At 41.5% G+C, this 26578-nt stretch overlaps 1 protein-coding gene across 6 annotated transcripts in view; it reads left to right on the top strand.

Moving 5' to 3' along the window:
• The window catches only part of LOC131684162 (trithorax group protein osa), a 513311-nt gene that overhangs the window by 125973 nt on the left and 360760 nt on the right, over positions 1–26578 (top strand). For all 6 annotated transcript variants that reach the window (XM_058966798.1, XM_058966799.1, XM_058966794.1 and 3 more), the window contains exon 3: positions 16406–16756. In XM_058966798.1, coding sequence (XP_058822781.1) covers positions 16406–16756 — 351 coding nt within the window. The remainder of the gene's footprint in view (positions 1–16405; positions 16757–26578) is intronic.

Consider the following 26578-nt stretch of genomic DNA (forward strand, 5'->3'; position numbering starts at 1 on the left):
CAAACAGTTTCCGTTGAACATTGCGGTGTCTTTAACCGATTATTTTAATTTGCATCTTGATGATCAGCATGCCGCATTATCGGAGCTGCAATACCTGACCAGTAGACCTCTCCACTTTTTGAAAAAGCTTTGAAATATACATGGGTCAGCTCTGATTTTTGTTCTAGGTGTGAATTTAAAAACTTTCGCCAAAAATGACTTTTGGACATGATTTAGAGGTGTCTCCAATCAAAAATCATGTTTTTGCTATGTTTCCATAGTAAGATCACTTACACTCTGATTTAATAGTCCCTACATGCCCACAAAGGTTGTTCCTTAGACATATCTTAACATGTTTTAACGCAATAGAAAATTTGTTAACTGGATTGTTATATAGAAAAGAATATCAAAACAAAGAAAAAATGCTATTAATTTTCCTTGGTTTTGATATACTTTTCTATATAAAAATTCAGTTAACAACTTTTCTATTGCGATTAGAGCTATGTTCACCAGTTAAAACATGTTAAGATATTTCTAAGGAACAACCTGTGATGATTTGTAGGCATGTAGGACCTACTAAATCCGAGTGTAAGTGACCTTTCTATGGAATCATTTCAAAAACACGCTTTTTGATTGGAGACACCTCTACATCATGTCCGAATCAAGTCATTTTTGGCGAATGTTTTTAAATTCACACCTAGAACAAAATCTGAGCTGACCTATGTTTATTTCAAACCTTTTTCAAAATGTGGAGAGGTTTACTGACCAGACATAGGAATTGTTCAACCGCCCGTTCCGGGACAGACACTATTTCGAGCTGCTCGTTGGAGAAAGTTTGATTCTCTTTTAACAGATGGCGATCATAAAATCCAAAGTGACGCTGCATTAACTACATTTGTATTTGTACATATGTGAGTTCAAGGATTTATCTTCATTTGTAGTGATGCTTCCATTTCGCAAATGAATGGACGAATAGTTCTGCCTTTAAAATCAACCACTACTGTGTTTAATACCAGTAATTTATACAAATATAAACACATTTTATTCTAGTTAACTTTGTCGTTCATTACTTTTCCGCTACTTTCCAGAAACAACGTGTGCTCAATAAACGAAATTTGTTTTTTTATCAATCCTTACACAGTCATCTGTTAAAAATTACATCATCATTAATCATATATCAACAACTACGTATCAGGCTCACGCGTTCTTCATCCGATCCAGCCGAAACGCAATGGAGATGCATTTGACAAACACAATTTCACAAAACCCGGCATCCCTGCTCTCCAGACCAAATCTGAGCAGCGGCGGCACCGGCTCGGCTAGAGCACACCGAACAGACGAACAAAAAAAAAGAAACAGACAAATCAAGGGAAATATATTTACGTTCAATTATAAGTAGAAAATCTAACATTCACCGCGCTAAACTTTATCTCCTTGATTCCATAAAATTACAATCCACCATCCTGCTCCTCTGCCCGTCGGAAGGACGGCACTACTACTCGAGGCGGAAAGGGACCGGTAGTTCATTTTAGCATCGAAAGCCGAAAGATCGGTATTCAAGTCGGCGCGGGAGGAAAAAAGAGGAAAAATTCAACCCCCGCCCGTACGTACGCCCACGCCAGCCAGCAAGCGGAGGACTAGCAGCAAGCGAACGAACAGTTTCCAAGCATTAAAAATGAGTGCTTTTCCATCTATCCTGAAGGTCTCATTCCAAATTCCAACGAAACCAGTCAGCCAACAAAACCCAGCAGCGGCAGCAGCAGTTATATAGGATCCTCATCAACGCTCTGACTCTACCGAGCGGTTGGGGGTGGGTAGGTATCGCTCCCCAGTCCCACAAAGGCAACGATATTTTCATCTCATTTTCCATGCTTTGCACGGACACTGCTCGCACGATATACTTCTGTTTGCTAGTTGGTATCACAGGCAACACTAATACTAATGCCCTGTGTCAGCAATAGAATGAAAGGATGAGGAAAAATCGATATTTTCCTCTTTGTAATGGCTGCTCCAACAGTGCCGCCAACACACAGAGGCAAGCATAATAGAAGGCGGAGCTTTTTATGCTCACGTTATACACACGTACACTCACTCACACAGTCTCGGATTGGCGGGGGAGGCTTACCGGCTGTCCGAAGGGTGGTGGGCGGCTATTTGTGTTATGAATTTTCCACCAGAAACGAATGCCCTCGGTGTACACACTCGTTCGTAGGTAGAAGCACACTGGCGACGGTGACGACAACAACAACAAAAACAACAATCGAACCTTCCACACATAGAAAAGCGGTACAGAGCAGAGCGCACAGTGGCAAACATTGTATGCGAAAACGTTTTTAGGATTTTCCTGTGCACCCGGAGTGTGTGGATCCCGATGGCAGGCAGGCAGACAGGCAGAGGAAAAATTATATATCATTTATCTATTCAGCTCGGGTGCAGATGAGGATTCATCGAGTCGGGATAAGTCCCCGAGACAAAGAGCACAGAGTGTGCACCAGCCCAGCCCAGCAGTGGCACTTTGCCGAGGGTCGTCCTGTGCTGGCTGGCTAGGTAGAAGTCGGTTCGGGAACCGGGGGAAACCATTAAATGCAGAGCCATAGCTCTCGATGCCAGAGCAAAGTCAGTGGAAGCACGCGTGTGTGATGTGGTATGGCTCTGCACCGGAAAAGCGGGAGACAGGGGTGGAAAATTACACAACCCTCTCCGGTCGGTCGGTATGTGTGCTGTCAGCCTACCACCCTTTCTCTCCCCTTTCTTCTCTTTGTCCATGAACTAGTTAGTTGGTTATGCTGCTTTTTGTGCCCTCTCGAAATGCTTCACGCGCTGATAAACCTGACACACAATGTGCTACCCTTCCACCCGGCCGCCGCTCCCTCCGCCCCGGGCCGGATCGGAGCGGTTTTTCCTTGCTTCCTCCCTGAATTGTGAATTCAAGCAGTGCCACCGGGGTGGAAACTGTATGGAAGGATACGGAACAATCGTCGAAGAGATAAAGCATCATTTTTGCCCGAGAATCGACACTAGGATGTCGCTGCTGCTGCTCCTGCTGCCATGGTTCGGTGTGCCATCATTTGTCCCGAACCCATCGTTGAACACCGAGAGTAGTGCCCGAGCCGGTTCTGGCTTTGGCATATAGAAGCATTTAAAATAATGATAGTATCAAATCATAAAACTAGGTAACACGCAGCACTCGGCTCCCGTCTAGGTAGGTGAGCGTGCTGGTAAGGGTGATGGTGGGGTGGGAAATCAAATTATGTTTGATTATTAACAGAGAGTCTGATAGGGTTTCGACAGGGTCCTCACCGACCGCTTTCCATTTGTGTGTGTGTGTATGTGTGCCTGTATGTGACTGGGTGGGTGTATGTCTGGATTTGACACACGAGAAACGAGGAGCGATCAGTTCAAAATGGATCACAAAGGCAGGACAAAAGTTATAAATTCCAGAGGGATTTTGCAATGCGATGCGGGGGGACGAAATGCTATTCATATTATACGACGAATCGGTCGGTGCGCACTATGTGATGGTACGGAAATGAAGGTTGGCCAAAATTTGTCTGTTCAGAGATCGCAACGACTGTTGGAAGGAACGGATTTGTTATTGTAGCAACTTTTAGCTGAGACGGAGACCTGTTGAGTGATGAAACGTTGATGATTGTCAGGTGGCAGATTTATTTGCATTTGTTGTTGAATCGTCTATTGAATAATTAAAATATGAAGCACGAATATCTGTTTATTTTTTGTGCATGAGGCTTTGACGATCGCTCAATGTTTTTCAATGTCTGAGAGTTTTGATCTTCATTCCATTCTTGAGTAATTTTTCTCTAATAACAGGTAGTGATATACGACCAAAACAGCATATTAGTTACCCTTTCTAAAAACGATGAGCATTGTTTTGCAGACATTTTTTCATTGAAATATTGTTGTTGAATAATGAAAGATATGAAAATTTAAAGACGGATTCTAGAGTGAATCAGTTATAAATTTCGAACGGAAAACTAGATCTAGGCAGTGTCATATGGCATAGTCGAAATGAAATGTGAATAATCTTTTGCCTTCTGCTGGTAGGAGACGGGTGTTCCACGCTGGCGTCGGTGGCAAAACATGACGATTAGTTACGCTCTCTCATCAACCATGCTAGTAGACTTAGATGGAACGCGCGACTCCTACCAGCAGAAGGCAAAAGATTATTCACATTTCCTTTCAATCATGCACCGTATGAGCCTGTCTTGCTCTAGTTTTTCGTTCTAAGATTATAATTGATTCGCTCTAGAATATTTATCGAACTTATTTCATTTTTTATATCTTTCGTTTCTAACATTTGCCGAAAATTTTCAAAAAATCGATACATTACTATCTATAACTGTGAGTACGTTAGAATTCCGCTTCAACTTTATTTCATTAGTATATGGTTGCGGACTAGGTCATCACATAGACCTTACATCGAAAATCGAAAAACACTAATTTTGTTCACAAGCAAGCAACTGGTCACGGATGATGTCCCGTAAGCACAAAAGTTCTTACTGTCGACTTAGTTAGGTTAGGATATACAAGAAATCATAAACCAGTTCGTAAATGGATCCGTGAAAAATATTTCGGTTTTCGTGAATTGGATGATGAAGGTGAAATTGATCGGTGGTATCATGATTTTGTGAAATATTTCATGAGCACGAAAATAAGATCGTAATCAATATACTAAAAGACAGATATCAGTTCACGGAACGAATTTTTAAAATATTTTAATACTTTGGTGTTTTAGAGGTGTGCGCCGATGAAAAATGTCGTAATCGGCGGCGTAGGTGTGATTTGGGCCGGCGGCGGCGGCGTATCGGCGTGACGCCGTTTGCTAAAATCATCGGCGGCGGCGGCGGCGCAAAGCGGCGTGGGATATTTTTTTATATGGATGGAAAGTAGTAATTTGCTCAATCATCTTGCTATGTTGACTATTGTGTCTGCGTGTGTCAAAATTAAACCAAATATTGATGACGTAGCGGTGTCATCAGCTTCAAGCATAACACTGTTTTTTAACCGGAAATTAATTTTATTTGAGAAAATGGAAAAAATAAAAGTAAATATCCAAAATTGCGATTACTAAAGATTAATTTAAATAACCGCTCCTAATACTTGCAATGCCAACTGTTACGAATATCGATGCTAACACAGTTTCAGAAAGCATGCAAAGTTTAATGCCATTCATTTTAATAAATATTCCTCTGAGATAAAATAACAATACTTGGTCTTCAGTCTAATTTCTACTTCTGCCTGAGCCAGACCTATACAACCGAGTGAAGTGAAATAGAATTTATTAACCTGATACTTGGAGAAATTTCTTTATGCTGAGAATGCGGATCGATTATTCAACTAAAAATCACGGAACTATTAAATAAACCACGCTTTGTCCCCATAACATGCAAATTCCTACGCGCATGTATTAACATCAGACGCCACATCGTGAACAATCCTTGCGCAATACAAAGATACATATACAAACGAGAATGCATCTCAGCGAATTGCCGACTCATCCACGATATACCTATTTGAACAGTGATCTCTATACAAATACCTACAAACGGTTCCCAAATTTGTAACAGTTGTTCAGGACATAATGACAACTGCTAAACAGCATCCAGCACCCCAAAATCAACTGTTAGCACTATCGGTGAGGATAAAAATGCGATGTTGCTCACGCGCAAGTGCAAGAAGCAAGATACAACATCCGACCGTCGGCACCAATACAGCTTTAACTATGAAGACCTGGACGTCAGACATGAGAGAAGCAAATAATCCCAAAGATACAGCAGACAAGCAGTCAACTGTATCCCCACCGCTAAATAAGGTCTCCACTCTCAATAGAAAATCACGAGCACGAGATTCTGCGGATAACCAATAATGTTTTTTGCTGAAATATTGAAATAGAAATCAACGGGACGTTTTCTGGGCCACTCTGATCGTTTGATACACCGCACTCAATATTTTGCCCACGTATATCGTTGGAAAAAATCCTTAGCATGATAAAATTACAAAATGGTGCGGCTTCCAATACAGGTTAAACATCGAATCACTTTCGAACAATAGGCCAATATGGTATGGTAGTTTCGATTGCGGCAAAGTTCTACTGTATCGATTTTGTAGACTTTTTCGGTAAATTAAAGGAAAAGAGATACAAAGGATAAGAAAATTGAAATGCGGATTTTTCTAGAGAGAACCAGTTGTAAACGTACAGAAAACCTTCCATTATGTTGACAGAAGTATGTCTAGCACTAGTTTTTCGTTCCAAGTTTCATTTCGGCAGATTTTGCAGCCAGGTTTTAGGAATGTGCACTGTGCAGTGCTACTGCATGGCTAGTGTTACGAGACTACTGACTACTAAGAATCCTTCCTGGCGGGGGCTGGCTTATACGACGGGTGGCTTATACGACACCAACGCCTTACCCTCTGAACTACCAGACCAAGGTTAATAGTTAAAAGTCGTACGGCTTGAATTACTATATCGAAGGCATGACGCTATACGAGCTTTGCTTGCGTGCAAATTTGAGTAGAATTGTGATTCACGCGTGCGATGGTAATTTGCAACGTATTTTTATTTAAATATTTACACAGATTTTGTAGAAACAATTGTACTGGCTTATATGTCGGTTCATAAGGTTTTAACTGTTTCTAACCATGAAAAAGTGACATCATTCGTTCGATATGCTATCTAATTCCGCATGAGCCGAATATTTTCTTGCACTGAGTAACTTGTGTCTTTAACTACTGAGAACTCGACAGTAGGGAGTATTATGGTTTCCACAGACTGACGGTTGATTGCTGCGATCCGGATGACTATGCGAGTAGGAAGTCAGCAAAAGTATTGTCCAGGCTATTTTATTATCGATTGATTGATTAGTAAAACAAGAAATGCTTAGAACAAGTATATTGCTTAACTTCTGAATATCTTAATACCTTTTACCGACCTATTCGGCTGATATTCGCTTGTCCAGTCTTTAAACAGCGGAACACTATATAAATTCACAGTTCATAAGCAAACCGCTCGCAGACACGGTGACAGTTTAATTTCTTGCTGAATTGCCGTGCGGTTCGAAAGCAGCTTTGTTTCCATATGGACTACAATATCCTGCCTCAAGATTGGCAATGGTAAGAATCAGACAAAACTATTACAACCAAAAAGATTATCGCAAAATAAACCAAAATTCTTTCACTCAATACACATTCAGGTCAAATATGGACTCGGCGCGAGTTTAAATATGATCGGCGGCGCAGCACAAAAAAGGCAATCGGCGCGCTGACCATTTTTTCCTGAAATCGGCGGCGTGTCAAAATCATCGGCGGCGGCGGCGTGGCGCGGCGGCGCACACCTCTATTTAAATAAAGACGTAATTTTCCATCGATATGAGATTTCTTTCTGATCAATTTCCAAACTGAGTACGGCCATATAAAGGCAATCACACCAAAATCTGGGCATACAAAAAGGTACAAAATAGTAGCTCCTAGTTCTTCTTCAAATTTTATTGCTTCATATTGTATATAATTGTGATACATATCAAAACTTTGTATTGCTTTATACAGATTCGGTTCCATAACATGATGAGCGCACTTTTTTAAGCTTCGTGTTAATCTTTGCACAGTGTCCTTTTCAACTTTCTTCGAAGCACTGAACCGCTTGGAATGAAATTCTGGTATCGATGATATTTCTCTATTAAGCTTCCTGACGTTTTCCTTCACAATCGACCAGTATGTTTCAATCGGACGTAGATTATGGCAATTAGGGGCATACCAAACATATTCAATATGATTCTATTCATACCATGTAATCGTGTCCTTAGTATTATAGCAGCACGTTAAATATGACCTGAATAACGTTTTAGTTGCATTATTTTTCAGAAAAGGTAATACTAGTTTTTTTTGAGACGACAGCCTATAAATTTCACCGTTTATGGTGCATGTTGGCACGAATGACTGAGATTTCCACCCATAAGAACATGTAGCCTAGCGGACAAGATTCTTTCTAGGAATTTCGTTTTGTATTTCAGTTTTATTTCTCCAGGAGCATCTTCTCGACTAGTTGGTAGTGCAGAATTCAGGTGCAGAAAGATATTTGATACTTCCCTCGGCATGATACTGTACCTTGATGTGGTCCAGGGGCTTTTCCACCAAAGCAGTATTACAGTGATTATATCACAGAAACTTGGGATACGATTATTTTCTTTTTAGTTAAGCTACATTGTGATCAATTTTAATACTTAACTGGGCGACCAATGCCTTGGTCAAATAATATACAATGTGGGTTTAGGGCCCAATTCTCTCTGCAGGTACCCTTCTTTTGTTGCTATATTTTCAATTAGATCCATGCTAACACTTACTAACACAAATGGCTTATTCTCATACACTAACAATCTCTCATTCCAAACGTACAAACGTGGCCTACGCGATAACACAAACATGGTCACAAATACGAACGCCCGCAATCTCGCCAATATTCAAACACTCCGATTGATTAGGTGAACGTTGGAACCTAAGAACCTAAGCTCACGCAATCATGAATCGGTCACGTCCGGAAGTCTCCGCCTTTGATCCTAGCAGCCCAAATTCATGCCTTTAGTTGGACCAATAGAAATAAAAACTAGACAATACGTCGATACACGATCATTGAAGAATACGCGAACATGCGAATGGTCACACTCTTATAATGTGTCCACGCGAAGTTACATACATACTAGCACACGCGACAAAAACATCCACATACAAACGCTCGAGTCCTTCGCGATCATCCACGCACGACCGCACCCACGATCTCGTAAAAAGTAAAACACCCTGGTGACTAAGTGAATGGTTTAGCACTTATAAATTAGCAATCCCGGTCTCGAGAGTGAACCTCCAAATGCCCGTGTTCGCGCGATCATGTATCGGTTTCGTCTTGAATCCCCTATTCTCGGCCCTAGTAGCATAAGTCTAATGCCTTCAGGTGGACCAATCAAAAATATAATGCTCATATCCACTAAACTACATAAAAATGGAATGTATACAGCACTTGTAATCACTCAAACGCAGTCTCAAGCGTGAACCTACAGTTCCCCGCACTCGCGCGATCATGAATCGTTCACGTCTGGAAGTCTCTATCCTCGATTCCAGAAGACTAGACTCCATGCCTTCAATTGAATCAATTAAAAAGAATGCTTTCATATACACTGGACAACACGGTCCATGGCGACATGACCGGGAAATCTGTAACTCACTCCCTGTCAGAATGTGATTCGTACACCGAAAACTAAATATCAGAATGACGGTCCGCGTGGCACATACACACGAGCACACGCGACAAACACGTCAACAAACGATACTTTAGCTCTTCGCGATCATCTACGCACACCTACATTCGCGATCGCAACACTCCGGTAGAAACGTTAACGTTTTAGTACTTACGAAGTTACAAACGCGATCTCAAACGCGAACCCGCAAACGCGCGCGATCATGAATCGGTCAATGTCCGGAAATCTTTATCCTCCATTCTAGTAACTTAGGTCCATACATTCAGTTATACCAATCGAAAAATAAAGCTCATATCCACAAGGTAACACGTTTCTTGGCGACATGACTGAGAACTCTAGTGAAACACGAAAAATTAAGTATCAGATTCACGGTCCGCGCGCGATCATTCTTGAATACACGCGAATCAGCAAAAACAAACGGCATTTATATAGAATTTATGCACGCGAAGTTACATACACGTTAGCACACGCGACATACAAAGGCACACGCGATCGAACACGTTACTGTACAAACGCTCGAGCTCTTCGCGATGATACACGCGATCGCGAGTTCCTACGGCCCGCACATACCTGAACCGTACAATGAATATCACATTCAGAATCACGACCCGCTACAATTGGCCTAATGCAGGGTTTTAGTGGGCGACATTGCCTGTCTCGTCTGCAAATTGTAGTATGTGATTCTGACGGGGAGCCCTTCCGAGAACCTCCAGCTGTATAGCTCCAGTAGGACAACTCTCGAAAAAAAAGAAAAGAAAGATATTTGATACTTGAATTGCCCATCCCGTAGGTTGATGGGTTTGACGGTATTGCAAACACCATCAAGCATATTTTGTGCATCAGTTTTTAAGAATCTCTGGGAGACAATTGCTTTAAAATAGTTATTGCATTACGCCTCGATAGTGGTACATTGAGGATACCGAGAAGGCTTATAAATTTGTTATACCTTGTGTTTTTTCATGCTTTGAATTTGAACCAGCCCAAAACTAACAATCAACCATCAGAACGCTATTAGTGTTGGTTTAGTAATAATTGTAGTTTTTAGTACACTGAAACTTCCATTTACGAACTGGGGAAGTGGCAGCACTGGCGAATCGCCCGGACGTGTTTTGTCGTTAACATCCAATATTTTTCAAAGATTTTCAGTGATATACAGGAAAATGAAGTAATTCGTTTAGTAGGTAATTTTTCCTGCTGAGTTACGCGTTAGTAGGTTGAAATATCGCGAGAAAAGTGTAATTTTGCATAGTGATATATCGTCACAACTTTGCCATTGAAGTATGTGAAAAATATACCCGCTCGTTCCGCTTAGCGCCTGCAGCGCCGTCTGGACCTGAGTAGCTGATGCAACAATTTCACGGACGGAGGAGAATTTTTCACAGAAATCTCATGAATTTATTTATTCAGAGCTGGTGAGATCGTTTCATGTCATTTTTCAATGCTTGTCTTCATAAATATTTTCCTTTTTGTAAATACGTACCAGAATCAAAAATATTTTTCATTCTGGAAGTGCGAATATATTGCAAATATCCAATTGATACGTGGATGTATTCGCGCGGGGCTTATTGCATATGAAGGCGGCCTCAGAATGTACGTGTAGGAACAGGCATTCTTGAAATGGGTCGTTGGATGTAATAGTAGAGCTATCGCCTTTCATTTCCAGGGCGAAACATGTGTTTGATATATGATATATTTGTTTTCATCTATCGATGAAAACAAATATATCATTACCTAGATGCACACAAGTTTCTTCCATAAAAGCAATGCCCACTGGTTAGTGGAAAATGGATGGTACACACACACTGAAACTTCCATTTACGAACTCTTAATTTTAAGTAATGTTCGATTTACGTAACTCTTTTACGAACTAAATTCGAAATAAAGAACTCTTTTTTCACGAACTAAGAGTACGTACAGTACAGCATGAAGTTGTATAGAATTTAACATATTCTTAGATAACTGTTAATAATAAAAGTTGGGTATTTTCGGAATGGAATTGACGCATGACGGAAATCGATGTCTTGCGCCATTTTCTAATCCAAGATGACGACTTTCAGTTTAGAGAAATTCTTTATTATTTCAAGAATGTCGGTATTTCCGGAATGAGGTTGACTAGTGCATGTCAAAAATCGATGTCTGAAACCATTTTGAAATCCAAGATGGCGACTTTCGGTTTTAAGAAATTCTCTATAACCTCAACAATATGGGTATTTTCTAAATTGGAAAAAATTGGAGTAGATATAGTGATTAGTGAGGGCATGGTTATAGAAAATTTCGCTGAATCGGAAGCCGATCTTGGCCTTTAAAATGACTCACTCATCTATTTCCGTCATTTCTTTGTCAATCCCGTTAAAAAATAACTATATTGTTATGGTTCCAAACATCAATTTTCCTCATTTATTCGTTAAGTTACACTCCCCATTTATTCGTTTAGTAAACGAACCAAGCCGAATTCGCTCAATACATGACTTAAGTATATTTTTCTTATATTAGGAAAGCTAAAAAAGAAATAAAAATTTGTGAAATGTATACAGTGGAGACCTATTTTAATTAGCCCCTTGATGAATTTTAGGCTGACAAAACGGGGACATTGACAAAATCGGGACATACATTTCTCTTTTCGCCTTTCTCATGTAGAAAGGTTATGCAATCACTCTAAATATCATCAACCTAATCCCGGTTCGGAGGGCCGAATGTCATATGCCATTCGACTCAGTTCGTCGAGATCGGAAAATGTCTCTGTGTGTGTATGTGTGTATGTGGAAACAAATGTCACCTCTGTTTCTCAGAGATGGCTGAACCGATTTGCACAAACCTAGTCTCAAATGAAAGGTACAACCTTCCCATCAGCTGTTGTTGAATTTTTTTATTGATTGGACTTCCGGTTCCGGAGTTACGGGTTGAAGAGTGCAACCACACAGTAAATTCCCATATAAACAGAAATGAAAAATTCTCAAAGAGGGGAAATTTCAAAATCGATCTTGCATTTTTGATGCCAAATGACTTTAAAGTGCATGATATGTTGAGATTTGATGAAATCTCGAAAAACAAATTTTGACGAAAAATGCCTTTTTTGGACTCTGGCACATTTTTGCCTTTCTCAAATAGAAAGGTTATGCAATCACTCTAAAAATCGTCAACCTAATTTTTTGACCTATGAAGGCTTAGGTAGGAGTATGCAATGAGGGGTTGCAGTTTAAAATTTCCTAGTTTAAAATTTCCCAACAAGTGGAAAATTTTCGGCAGGGTCCGGACCCTCCGGATCTTTCTTCTTGATCTGCCGCCGGTTTCAAGCGATGTTTCAGTGTTGAAACATAGTATCTCAAGATCTTGGCTGTCGATCCATTGTATTTATGTAAATCGTACTGAATATGTAATATACATTTTAATCATTGTATTGAACATAACCAGCCATGGAATCGTAGTTTGGACAAATGAGAAAGGCACAATTGCACCAGTAGTTGGATTGAAACAGGTTTTTTTTTCTCATAACCAGAAGCTCTTATAATATTCTTCAGTAGTCCTTAGATATAGCCTCACAACTCTTTCTGATTATTTAGTTTAAATTTCCCTTAAGTGTGTCTGAATTTCATATGATACCGACAAAATCGGGCCAAAAAACTGACAAAAGGGGGTAGACTGTACTATATGAAAAAGGGTTATTAAACTATGTCTAGAGACCAAGGAGAAGATTTTAGCAGTTTCAGTTAATTAAAATGAAAGAAAAAATGTATTCCGATATTATCAATGCCCCCATTCTGTCAGCCTAAAATACACCGACGGATCTTTGTCATACTCGTCCACTCCGTTCCAAAAATTCCCATGTCGCCTGGTTATCGAGAATATTGCTCAACCAGAAGTCGTCACAAAATGGCATAAAACATCCATTTTCATCATCTACTTGTCAAGCCCATTCTAAAAATGTCCATATTGCTGGGTTATCAAGAATTTTCTCCAGCTGGAACTCGCCATCATGGATTTGCGGAAGTCGCCATCTTGAATTCCAATTGTCCATTTTCATCAGTTAATTGTCAATCCCGTTCCAATTATACCCATATTGTTGGGTTATCGAGAATAGTACTCAACCGGAAGTCGCCATCTTGAATCTCGAAAAGGTTCCAATTGTCCATTTTCATCATCTAACTGTCAAGGCCGTTCCAAAAATACTCATATTGTTAGGATTATCGAGAGTATTGCTCAACCAACGAATATTAATAAGAATGTGAGGCAAACTTTTTTACAAACTAAATCCCAAATAACGAACACTTTTTGACGAACTAATTGAATTCTACAGCGTGAATAAAAAAACACTTTTTTGGGATTTTTTTAGAACTTAGCGGGAAGCGAATTCATCAAAACTTTCGTACATTATAGTGTATCGTTTCAATAACATTCTGTAATTTTTCTATGAAAAAATATCGACAAACGACTCGGTGACGAATCTTTTTGTAGACCGTCTCTGAAAAAAACATGATTTTGTGGTGTTACCTGCCATTCGATTTATTTGAAACTTTGCATACACATTCTATGTTAAAAATACCTAACCCCTACATTGAGTTTTTGAGAATAATTTTCAATTGAGGGTTTTTTTACTCATTTTGAATAAAAAATTCTATTTTTCACTAAAAATTCCGCCTTTTTATGAGTATTTTACCGGTACTAAGAGCATCAGTACCGTGGAACCAGTTGTCGCCAGATCTCGCAAACATAGGAACGCCTCGGTGATCAAGTCAATATATTGGTAATTACGAATTTATAAACACAGTCTCAAGTGCAAGAACTTTGGTTCTAGCAGTCTAGGTCCATGTCTTCACTCTTGCTCCCAAAAAACAAAGCAGTATACTCTAGCAGTCTCAGAGCGTAAAGGCCGGATACTTTGGTGATATTGAGGAACTCACTCCCACCTAGATCTGAAGCGTACACTCAAATTGGTGGTACGTGCAAACAAAGCCAGCCACAAAGTCGAACATGCGATTGCAATCATCCACGCAAAACTAAAAAGCACCTGTGTGATCAAGTGAACGTTTCAACGTATACAATTTATAAACACAGTCTCAAGTGCGATTATACAAACGCGCGTTCCCACGCGTCCATGAGTCGATCTCGTCCGGAAGACCCTGCCTTTGGCCCAAGCACCCAAGGTCTATGCCTTCAGCTCAAACATCTAAGTCGTACACCCAAAATTAAATGTCAGACTCGCGGACTGTCCAAATATTCGAAATTCCACACGAATAAACAAATGATAACACGGTTATACAATTGATTTTATACACACGACTTTAGATACACGCTAGCACAAGCGACATGCAAACGCCCGCGGGATCGAATACGTTAACATAGAAACACTCGAGCCCTGCGCGATGATACACAAAAAACGCCCCGATGATTAAGTGAACGCTGTTGCACTTATCATCAACACGGTTTCAAGCGCGAACAAATAAACTATCATTCTCCTGTGATCGTCAAGCGCCTATGCCCGCACATCTGAATCGTACACCAATATCATGATATTTCCCGTCTGGTCTGCAATTATAGTGAGTGATTCTCGCAAGGAGCTCCACCACCAAACCGGGATAGTTAAAAGGATTTGAAATGTTTCGAAATTAATATCAAGTTGCATGATTGTGTGAACTTAAATTACTGATGGTCAAAAATCATGTTTGCCATATTGACATGATTTTGGTATATAGTGGTCAAGTGTAATATCAATGTAATAAACATTTTCAAATTTATATTGAATGGAGCCAATAATGGAACTTTACTGTTCATGAATGAGAAAGGTACATTAGCACAACTAGGAGGATTAAAACAGGGTTTTACCATACGTTATTACATAAAAGGATCTAAAAAAAATTGGCCTCGAATTTGGTGTAGTTATGACAGTGTGCAGCGGGCCAATTGAACTCAAAATTCATGTTTTTTCCCGGGCAATCTAGCACATGGACTGATACCCCTATCAGCAATCGGTACGCTCATGAGTTTTTATTTATGTGATAAAAATTGAACGTTCGGCTTTTGTCCACCAGTGTCCCACTGTACGACAAGTGGTTGTTAGAACTGCGATAGCATGCAGTAGCAGCTACACTTTAGCAAGTTCATATATTTTGATGGCCGTCTGACTGCTCGGAATATGCTGATGATGACGATGATACGATGCAACTGCGGACGGATACGGACAACTTTTTGAGTACTAATATATCTGTTCGGTCCGGCTGTTGGGGTCTGCTGGAATGATTCTCGAAGCCTGGATGGAAATCTTTATGGACTCGTCGTTTGTCGCTGCTGTGTGATACCTCGTTGGATGTGTTCCGTGCCGGGCCGGGCCGGTCGAGTGGTGGCGGAAGATACTTTATTTGGTTGCCTTTGGAGATTATGAGGCGCAAAGTTATACCCTGATGGGGATGATTATTTTGCAGTTTAGATGCGTTCATTGTGGTTCTTCTTTGTTTGTCGCCTGTTCACAAAGGAGGCACTTGGTTTAGGATATTTATGTTCGTTGTAAGGGGAATGTTTCTCGTTGTCATATCGAACATATGTAACGTTTTATCCTTTTTTACTAGATATTCAGACATTGGCAAGATTTTTGAACACGCTTCGCTTTTTATTTGTAAACAAAAGGGGCACTGTCTTGTTTCTACATTTCGTTGCGGAACTTGAACAAGTGTTTCGACAGACTTTCTAGCCCCTGCTTAGTACAAAGACAAAACTGAATCCTTCCTGGCTGGGACTGGAACCTATAACGATTGGCTTCTGACAGCATTGCCTTACCTTCTGAACTACCACCCATACTCGGAAAATGTTCAAAGTTTATTTTTTGTAAAATATTGGTTTTTGAATATTCTGCAACATTCAGTAGATGATACTTGTTTAACAGGTTCTTACCTTTCCCATTACATTGATATCTTATTACTAATAATATTATAAAAAGTTATTTTATTTTCATGATATCCTTACTATTACATAATATTTAATCAACACCATGTGCACACTCACATCAGCTCAAACGTTTGAAGATGTGACGATGTACGTTTGCAAACAAGCTATTCAACCATTTTTATTCAGACTCATGCATTGGCACATCAACCCAAAACAAAATCATCTTCCGTCCAATGTATCCAAACACCAACATTGATCGTTTTATTTTTCCTCTTCTCTTCACCAAACAGGGTAGCAACTCACGTGGCCAGTCACCCTACCCGCCTGGCCCACCAAACCAGAGCCCTGGTAGTTATTCTGCCTCACAACAACAACAACCGCCGCCAAGTCAACAGGGAGGTCCCCAAGGGCCGCCAAGTGGTCAGCAAGGTCCACCTCCCCCTCCGCAAGGTCACCAACCCGGAGGACAACCGCCGCCACCGAGCGGTGCGACTGGAAGTGGTCCTCCACCGCCACTTCCCTCGTCACAGGGCCCACCAGGTAGCAGTCAGTATAGCCCGTACCAGCAGCGATATCCGACACCACCCGGTGGACCGAATGCCGGTCCCAACCATCGGTCCCCGTATCCACCTCCGCATCAAGTAAGTATATGTACATACAATCATCCGCATCATCGTTCTAGCCATGCCCTCCCTAGAGAGGGAGAGCACACAATGCAACGTGACACTATAAATGCAATCCTGCTTTTTCCCTACCCTTTTAAACTTCCACCGGAAAACTCTCCAAAGGCACAGAGGAGGCCACGGCAACACAAAAAGAACTGTGCAATATAAAATGATTACATCTGTCTGTTGAATCGACCTCGTTTTTTCTCTCCTTCGGTTCATTTTATAGTTTCCAGAGTGCAGTGTCGAGTCAGACTGGTGGCATTTACATCATATACGTAGCAGTTTATGCTTGACACCGTATACCGTTGATGACAGTCGTAATGCTCAAAAGATAATAAATATATGGTAAACCGGCTATGCTCGTTATGTTTCGCAATAGTTTTTTTTTACAAAATAATTACAAATTTTGTGTTCGTCTGCACCGAGAACTTTGTAATTGACCATCAATTCCATAGGTCTTGAAGTCGTGAGACTTCCGTTAAGAAAGTACCGTAGCACACTGGCAGGTTTGCTTGACATTGATTTTAAAATAGTGCTCGAATAAATTCTTTACACAATATAGCGGGAATTGTTCATAATCGATGGTTTAAATAATATTGTTCAATCAAGCGTGAACAGTGCAGAGTTACAGATATAAACAGATGCTGTCTGCTTGTATCGCCACTACAGTCTCGTGAACGGCATGCTAAACTATGCTAACGATAGAGGATCTCTTTGGTGGGCACAGAACCTACCGTCTCACTTTGCTTCAGCATCACCGAGAAAAGGCCTCCCCGGTAGGCAGTAGGCGGAATTATATGATCCTAAAATGAATGGAAATTATTGAGAGCAGAAGGATGGTTCAAGCTTCGCTTGGTCATTCATTGTCCCCTCCATCCTGAGCTCATTGCGGCAAACCACCCGCTCGTCCGTGTGCCTGCCTGTCGGAAAGAAGAAACAGAATGATGACCCACTCCGGTGAAAAACTGTGTCGCGTCAGTGACGAGCTTTCGTCGTCGTTTGTGCGGAAAACTGTGGCCACAAACCCGTACGAACGAGGCGACTGGCCCCTTTTGCGCGTGGGTCGGCGGAAGTGTATAACTTGTACGGTTTCCTCATTTTTCAGTTTGAATGGCGAGAAGATCGGTGGAGGAGGGGATTGCTACCCGTTGCATCGCTTGCCGCGATGCATCGTTGTTGATTCGATTATGAGTTCAGCTCTGTCCGGTTATTTGCTGGCATCGAGTGCCGGGTAATGTCCTGAAGCTCTGATACGATTCGGAAAGGAAATAGCAACGTGGAAATAGTTGACGGTGATAGGGCAATTATATTGCGCTCAGGTCAAATGTTTACATGTTAGACTAGTTTTTATGAATGACGCTTGTTCGTTACTCTTCTACTACCAATCTTGATGCTATTTTCCGTCGTCCAGACGAAGTGAAACAGTTGGAAATACTGACATATGTTCTACAATAATTCAACTTTGAATATTCTTTGAAAAGTGGGATTTGGTTTTCAATTTTAATATTGATTTTTTTTCGATCGGAGTTCCGGTTCCGGAGTTACGAGTTGAAGAGTGCGATCAGACAGCAATTTTTCTTATATACAGATACCACCGTACTATCAAAATCATTCGAATTTTTTTAGCATGGGTGCAAAACTACTTGGATTCGCTATTCCAGAATAATAATGGCTTACCAAATCCGCTTTGACCGAACCACCGACGGAATCAATATAAGCAGGAACTGAAAAATGTTCAAAGGGGGAGTAAAGGAAAATTTGAAAATCAAATTTGTATTTTTGATGCCAACTGTGTTTAAAATGCATGAAACATCGAGATTTGGTGTTATCTAAAATAAAATACATTTTGTATATTTTAGCCTTTCTCATATTGAAAGGTTACGCAATCTCTCGGAATTCCAACTTTTTAACCGAGGCCCGGAGGACCGATTTTCATATACCGTTCGTCCGTTCGAACGAAAAATGTCTGTATGTGTCGAATAGTCTTACTCATTTTTTTTAAGAGATGAGAGATTCAAATGAAAGGCGTAACAACGCCATAGACTGCTATTTTATTTGGATCGGAGCTCTAGTTACGGAGCTATGGGTTGAAGAGTGTGATCACACATCAGATTCCCATATGAACCGGTATTATATTCCTATCTTAATGACGCAAAACTTTTCTAAATTTGTGATTCTGGTTCACCGATGCTCAATTGAAACCTCTTTGACGACCTTGGCCGCCTACTGTGGAACCCAATTTTAAATAACTGGTTAACCACCATTTGGGTTCTTGTTTGCATAGCGTACCCTTAATTGACAGGTTGGACAAGGTGCCCCTACCGGTCACGCCAAATTTTCGTAGCCACAAAGAAAACACAATGCAAACAAATTATTTTTAACAAACCTTTCTCCTAATCACTCCTTCGCTGGTTGTCGCTGTTGGTGGATAAGCGTGTCGTTTGACCGGCCGGCACCTACGCGCACTTTTGACCGGCCGGCACCTACGCGAGAATTTATTGGTCTACCGGTGATTTCGCGGACTTGTTTTTTCCTTTTGCAGGCTGGTATGTTCCACGTAACGGAAAACGTATCAGCCCGAGTTCTTTCGATGTGCGATGTCTTTTTTTTTCGAGACTAAAATCGAAGCTCCGAGGAAGTGACAAAGTCCCTTAATTGAATACACATCTAATTTTTTTTGGATGGCTGTTCGATTTACATAAAGTTAGTCTCAAACAGAAGCTATTGTATCCTTATTAACTGCTGTCGAGTATCATTTGGATCGGAATTCTGGTTCCGGAGTTATAAGTTAAAGAGTGCGGTAACATATTTAATTTTCTGAATTTTTCTGCCTTTCTCATATAGAAAGGCTATGCAATTACCTGGAATTTCAGGAGCCGAACCTCTTATACCATTCAACGCAGTTCGTCGAGATCAGAAAAAGTCTGTATGTGCATGTGTGTACATTAGACTACCCAGTAAAATAATGAATTTTTGAAAACTCAATCGGCCCATCCCTGAGTCGATTTCCAGTCCCACCAAGAGTACCTGCACCAAATTTGAAACAAATCGGTCAAGTCTTGCTACCGGACCAGCCTTTGACAAAGTTGTAGACAATGAAATTATCTTTCTTATTTTCACTTACAGTGATAATACGATGCATACAGTGCCACCTAGCGGCAGAAATGCGAGCTAGTGGGTTTTCTCCATATAAATTGTCGAAAAATCCCATACAAACTTCAGGCATGTAGGTCCGGTAGCAAGATTTGTCCGATTTGTTTCAAAATTGGACCAAATACTCCTGGTGGGACTAGGAATCGTTTCAGGGGTGGGCCGATAGGTGTAACTTTAGTGTACATGTTTGTTTATATAAGTGAGTATGTAGCAAAAATTTCACTAAATTTTCTCAGAGATGGTTGGGCCAATTTGCACAGACTTCTCAAGTTCCAGGTGCAACCTCCCCATGTTGCAACTGAGTTTTTAGTTAATCGGACTTCTAGTTCCGGAGTTATGGGTTGAATAATGCGGTCGGACGGCAAATATCCATGTAAACTGGCATCACCATGATGTCCAAATGATAGAATACATATTAGAATATATGCAACTCTACACCATTTTTAATTTTACATTTTCGACGTCAAAATCAGAATCAGCGACCCCGAAAACCCCCCTATATGAAGAAACATGAAATTTAGCCACGCGCAGTCGCCATATTGGGTTCGCCATTTTGCATTTTCGACATCAGAATCAGAATCAGCGACCCGGAAAACCCTCTTGTAAGACGTTTTAGGCCAATATAAAAAAACATGAAATTTAGCCACGCGCATCGCCATTTTGGATCTGCTATTTCGAATTTTACATTTTCGACGTCAATCAAAAGCAGCGACCGCGAAAACCTATATGAAGCTAAAAATAACAGTATAAACAATGAAAAAATCGCATCGCAAAGGGTTAACCACTGCTTGGGTTCTTGTTTGCCCAACGTACCCTTTATTAACAGGTTGGACAAGATGCCCCTACCGGTCACTCAGGATTTTCGTAGCCACAAAGAAAACACAAGGCAAACAAATATTTTTTATCAAACCTTTCTGCTAATCACTCCTGCGCTGGTTGTTGCTGTTGGTGGATAGGCGAATCGTTTTCATCCGCACTCTCGACCAGCCGGCACTTACGCGAGAATTTATTGGTCTACCGGTGATTTCGGGGAGCCGTTTTTTTCCACACGCAGGCTGGTTGTTCCACGTAACGGAAAACGTATCGGCCGGAATTCTTCCGTTGCGCGACGTTTTTTTCTTTTTCGAGGTTTAAATCGAATCTTCGAGGAAGTGACAAAGTCCCTGAATTGAATACACATCTCTTTTTACATTACTTAAAGTTAGTCTCAAACAGAAGCTATGGTACCCTTATTAACTGCTGTTGACTTTCATTTGGATCGGAATTCTGGTTCCGGAGTTATAAGTTAAAGAGTGCGGTAACATATTAAATTTTCTGAAGTTTTTTTGCTTTTCTTAAATAGAAAGGTTATGCAATCACCTGGAATTTCAGGAGCCGAGTCTCTTATGCCATTCAACTCAGTTCGTGGGATTCGGAAAATGTCGGTATGTGTACATGTTTGTTTATAGAAATGTGTATGTGTCAAAGTATCGCTAAATTTTCTCAGAGATGGTTGGGTAAATTTGTACAAACTTCTCAAATTCAATGTTCCACCTTCCTATGTTGCTGCTGAGCTTTTAGTTAAACGGACTACTAGTGCCGGAGTTACGGGTTGAAGAGTGCGGGCGGACGGCAAATCTCCATGTAAACTGGTATCACCACGATGTCCAAATGATATAATACATATTAGAATTTATGCATCTTTACTTGTATTTACGGGTTTAGATCACTAATGATCAAGCAAAGTAGCTTTGACCACATTGGCCATTTATCACGGTTGCGAAAACCCCACGGAGAACTTGTCAAGTTCTAAGTTAATTTCACTTTCATTTTTTCAGCAAATTCTTGACTTGATTCAGCAAATTCTTGTCTTGATTTTTACAAACAACTTGAAAGACGCATAGTCCCATTGACGGGTATTGAACATAATTTTAATTCAGATTTGATTTTTGGTTCCAGAGTTATAGGTTGGTCAGTACGGTCACATAGGAATTTCCCGTATAAACCGTTACAATCGTAATACAGGTTTAAAATCTATTGAAATCGTCATAAGAATATTTCGATTTGCAGATCTAGATCACTGATAGCCAAATAAAGATTCTTTGAATTTATTGTCTACTATCGACAATTCCGGAAGTCTCGGGACTGGGGAATATTCGGGCTAGGGTCCACTAGTAGGCTGATAACAGTCTATTATTTTTCTCCGGACAAAACCAGCCCAGAGGCCGTGCGGCATTCGGCGGGTTGATCCACTGTGCTCCTGCTTCCATTTCGTAAGAGGCGACTGTAAAAAGGAGTCCTCTGTTCAAGGTGTTTCTCCGTGCTGAGGACTAAATAGCTGGTAGAACTGAAATATTTCCATAAAGACATGGGTTTCACCTGCACATACAAAATGTAGGAAATCGCCCAACATTTGCACGAGCTGGCAGAGGTGTTAGATGGAACTCTCTGCTCTGACAGAATTACGCATGAGTTCGCAATCTTGCTCGTACCAAACGAGCTGGAAACGTCGTTATCTGATCATAGGTACATCGTCTTTGATCATTTAAACGTCTCGCTAGATATCATCACATATCGTACTTCCAAATCTATGAAATGGGACCTCTACGAAAAGGGCTTGGCGACTAGGTTTTAGGGGTATCTTCCTACGATTGAATCTCCAAGTGACGTGTATGAGGTCGTGGATAAAACAAACTCACTCATAGTAGCAGCATACCAAGAGGCTTGCCCACTTCGAGTTATGCGTGCTTCTAGCGGAACACCTTGGTGGAATACCGAACTTATTCGACTCAAAAAGTTGTGTAGAAAAGCTTGGAATCGCAAACGTAGGGATTGGTCGGAAGTCTTTAAGTTGGCTTGCATAGTATACAGAAATACCCTTCGATTCTCTGAGCGAAGCAGTTGGAAAAGCCTCTGCACAAATGTCTCAAGTCCAAACGAGACTAGCAGATTCAATAAGTTACTATCGAAATCGAAAGACTTGCATGTCAATTCGATTAGAACCACTAATGGTGTAGCACTTCACTGTCTTTTTGACACACATTTTCCAGGCTGTAGGGAGACATTATTGACGACTGCCCCTAAGTTCTTTTCAGTTAGTTTTGATTGTTGGGCATTTGCTCGAAGAATTGTGATAACCGAATCGATCAAATGGGTGACTGAAAGTTTTGCTCCGTGTAAGTCTCCGGTAAAAAATGGAATCATTTCTGTTCTACTACAATGAGGATATCTACACTTCAAGCATATTTTGAGAAAGGTTTTTACTTGTAGTCTTGCAACTGGATACATTACATTAGCTTGGCTGGAAATAACTGTAAAATTCGTTCCCAAAAGTGGCTAAATTACAATGAGAAGACAAAGAATTTTAGATCGACCAGTCTGATCTTCTTCCTTCTCAAATCAGTGGAACGTTTAATCGACCACTACATTCGGGATGTTAGCTTGGGCGAGCATCCGCTGCATACAATGCAACATGCATATCAGCGGGAGAGTTGCCTACTATATTGAAAAAGCCTTTTCACAAAATCAGTCAAGCTTAGGAGTTTTTCTCGATATTGCAGGTTCTTTTGGCAACGTGTCTTTCGAATCTATTTTGGGAGCAGCACGAGGTCAAGGAGTACCTTCATTTATCACCAACTGGATGCACGCAAGCATAATCTACACCAGAAATGACAAACAGTCGACTGGGTGCGACTCGATGCAAAGGAAGTTGACTAATCTGTTGAGTGGTTGGGACAGGCTGGCTTCTGGCGCAACGGATGCTGCGAAACAGTCGTCGATCGTGGACTGGCCAGTATTTTTCTCAAATAGCGGGAAGTGTTAGGCGGCCGCCACCGTGAATAAGTGAAAGGTGGTAGGGTTTGGCAATTAAACGTGTGAGGGGATGGTTGCTAGGCAATAGAGCGGGATGTTTGAATAGGAATGGCTGGTCTGAAAGTTTAAGTTTGTCCTCTCAGGGTCTAGAAACGGAATCAGTAGACGGATTGCAGGAGGCTTCCCGACGGCCTTGTTATGCTGCAAATTTTGGATCTCCTCGTTGAATACATCTGCCTGAGCTAGCTGCGTCAGTTTTGTTCTGCTTTGTTCAGGCGCTTCACATTAAGCGAGATACAGGGAATCGGACCAGTAAGGGGAAGTGGTCGCGTGCGCCCTTTACAGCGAGCATTGGCGATTAATCGAAGGAAGTAGGCCGTAGATCGAAGTAAACGTTCGAAGGATGAAAATCTGGCGTTGATCAGATTGATGGTGCCGCATATCATATGAGTCCTTATGACGGCTGTAATCAGCTTTCTGCGTTCCTTCCCGTCTTCGGTAAACTTTAAGACTAGCCATTTCGTTCTGGGATTAGACAGTCATTTGGGGCCACAATTTACTGACCAGAAAGTTGTTTTCGTGCATGCCGCGTGATATAAGGTCTGCGAAGTTTTTTGTCCCTGCTACGTGATTCCAAAAAGTACCATGCGTAGAGCTTTTTATCTCCGATACTCGGTTCGACACCAAAGTTTTCCAGGTGTTAGGAGGTGCTCGCAGCCATTGCAGTGTTACGGTGGAGTCATGTCAAAAAGCGCTACAACGATCCAGGAGTGTAATTTGGCTGCAATGTCTGCAGCACGCAGTTTTCGGCGAGCTAGTGTAATTTTCTTCAAAGGTGCGACTGGGGATTTGGAAGCAAGCAGTTGAACACGAATCTGTCCCGAAGAGTCGACACATCTGGTATATGTACACACACCGTACGCCGATTCCGACGCATCGGAAAACGTATAGAGCTGTATAAGGATGGTGGAGTTTGGTAGTAGGGTGTAACGGCTGATGCGGAAATTTGCCACCTTTGGAAGTTGTGCTGCATATTTCGCCCAGGACGTCGCTATATGATTCGGTACCTCGTCGTCCCAAGAACATGGTAGCAGCCACAAACGTTGCATTAGGATCTCACCCTTGATGACAATCGGCGATATTAACCCCAATGGGTCGAATAGTTGAGAGCTAGTCGAAAGGATCGATCATTTTGTTGGTGTATGCTTGTGTTGGCGAATTTCGGAGTCGAAGCGAAGGATATCAGGCTCAGGTTCCCAGAAAATTCCTAATGTTTCCACCGTGACAAGCACGATCAAATTGGATTGACGATTGGATAAAATTTCATCGGATGACAGACCTGCCAACACTGATAGTTGGTTAGATATCCATTTTCAAAGTGGAAAACCGCCTTTCGCCAGGAGTTCGCTGAGTTCCTTAACTGGATTGCTTCTGTGATGGATTGTGCTCCTTCGATGAAGTCATCTATGTAGAAACTCTTCTAAACAGCGGGTCCAGTCAGCGTATAGCAATCGCCTTCATCGCTAGCCAGCTGTTGTAACGTGCGTGTTACGAGGAAGGACGATGGGCTCAGACCATACGTAACGGTCAACAACTCATAGCATTGGATTGGATCGGCCGGGTCAAATCGCCATAGAATTCTCTGGTAAGGTGTTTCGTTGGGATGGAGTAGAGTAGACTAGTAGAGTTTCGTTGAGAGATGAGCCTGCAGAGGTCTTGGCCGACACGGCGAAAACCACACATACTTTCACTACCGAGTGATGCGGGAGGTACTATGCTTGGGAATAATATCCATCGTCTTCTCGAACACGCTGCATGTATCCAAGGGAGAGATATTCTTCCATAAACTTATAGTATTCATTCTTCAGTTCAGGATTCCGTGCGAGTCGTTTTTCTAGAAAGAGGAACCGACGGAGTGCCATAGGTCTGGAATCTCCAATCAGCTCGTAGAAGTTGGGTTGGCGGGTAAAAGTGCCATTTATCGCCCCACTGTGGTTCTCGTTGTAGTAGATGAAAACGATCATTCGTCTTTCTTCCAACGAGTAGACAGACCGGGCTTGCAGCTCTTCAACCTTCCAAAACTGTTCGACGCTCTCTTCAAGCGTGATTAGGGAAACGACTATGATGCTACAGGGAGGATTCTGTTTAGCTGAATGAACCTTATCAGCTGAGCCGGAAACTAGCCATTCGCAAACACTATCGACAGGCATCGGAAGATATTTAGGTAGTTGAATCCGTTTTGCAATTGCTCACCGATTCCTTGAACGATAACATTCGATTTGCCTCGCTTCAGTCGTAGCAGCTGGGGCCATCTTCTCGGTGAACAGATTTGGTTGAGATGCGCAGTCCAAAAGCGCACGTGCGAAATGCTCCTTACCATAGCGATCGATGACCATGATGACTGCTGTGAGCATAAACACAATCTGCCTGGTAGCTTGCAGTGGCAGACTGCAGCTGATTTCTGTCGGTTGAATGGAAGTGGCTGCAGATAGCATGGGAGAAGTTGACTCATCATCTGCCGAAGCGACACTCACGTAGTCGACGCTCGTGTAAAGTTGCCAGTAGAGGATGAAGCCTGGTCGGAGCGAGAGGGTCCGGCACTGTCTCCGAAACCTGTATGGAGGAGGGAATGATGACGTCGTTTACGGAATCTGCAGGTGTATTTAGATGCACAATGTTTTGAAAAATGATCACTACTAAACACAACCAATTTGCATTGATCAAGGCAAGACGATCTGTTGCATTCAGTTTTTCGAACTTTGTGCACTTTACCCATGGATGGCGCTGTTCACAAGCCTTGCGAGTTGCCGAAACATGAGAGGACGTGACGTACTGCAAGGAACGTGATTC

The sequence above is a fragment of the Topomyia yanbarensis genome, chromosome 2 (assembly GCF_030247195.1).
Source record: "Topomyia yanbarensis strain Yona2022 chromosome 2, ASM3024719v1, whole genome shotgun sequence".
NCBI lineage: Eukaryota > Metazoa > Arthropoda > Insecta > Diptera > Culicidae > Topomyia > Topomyia yanbarensis.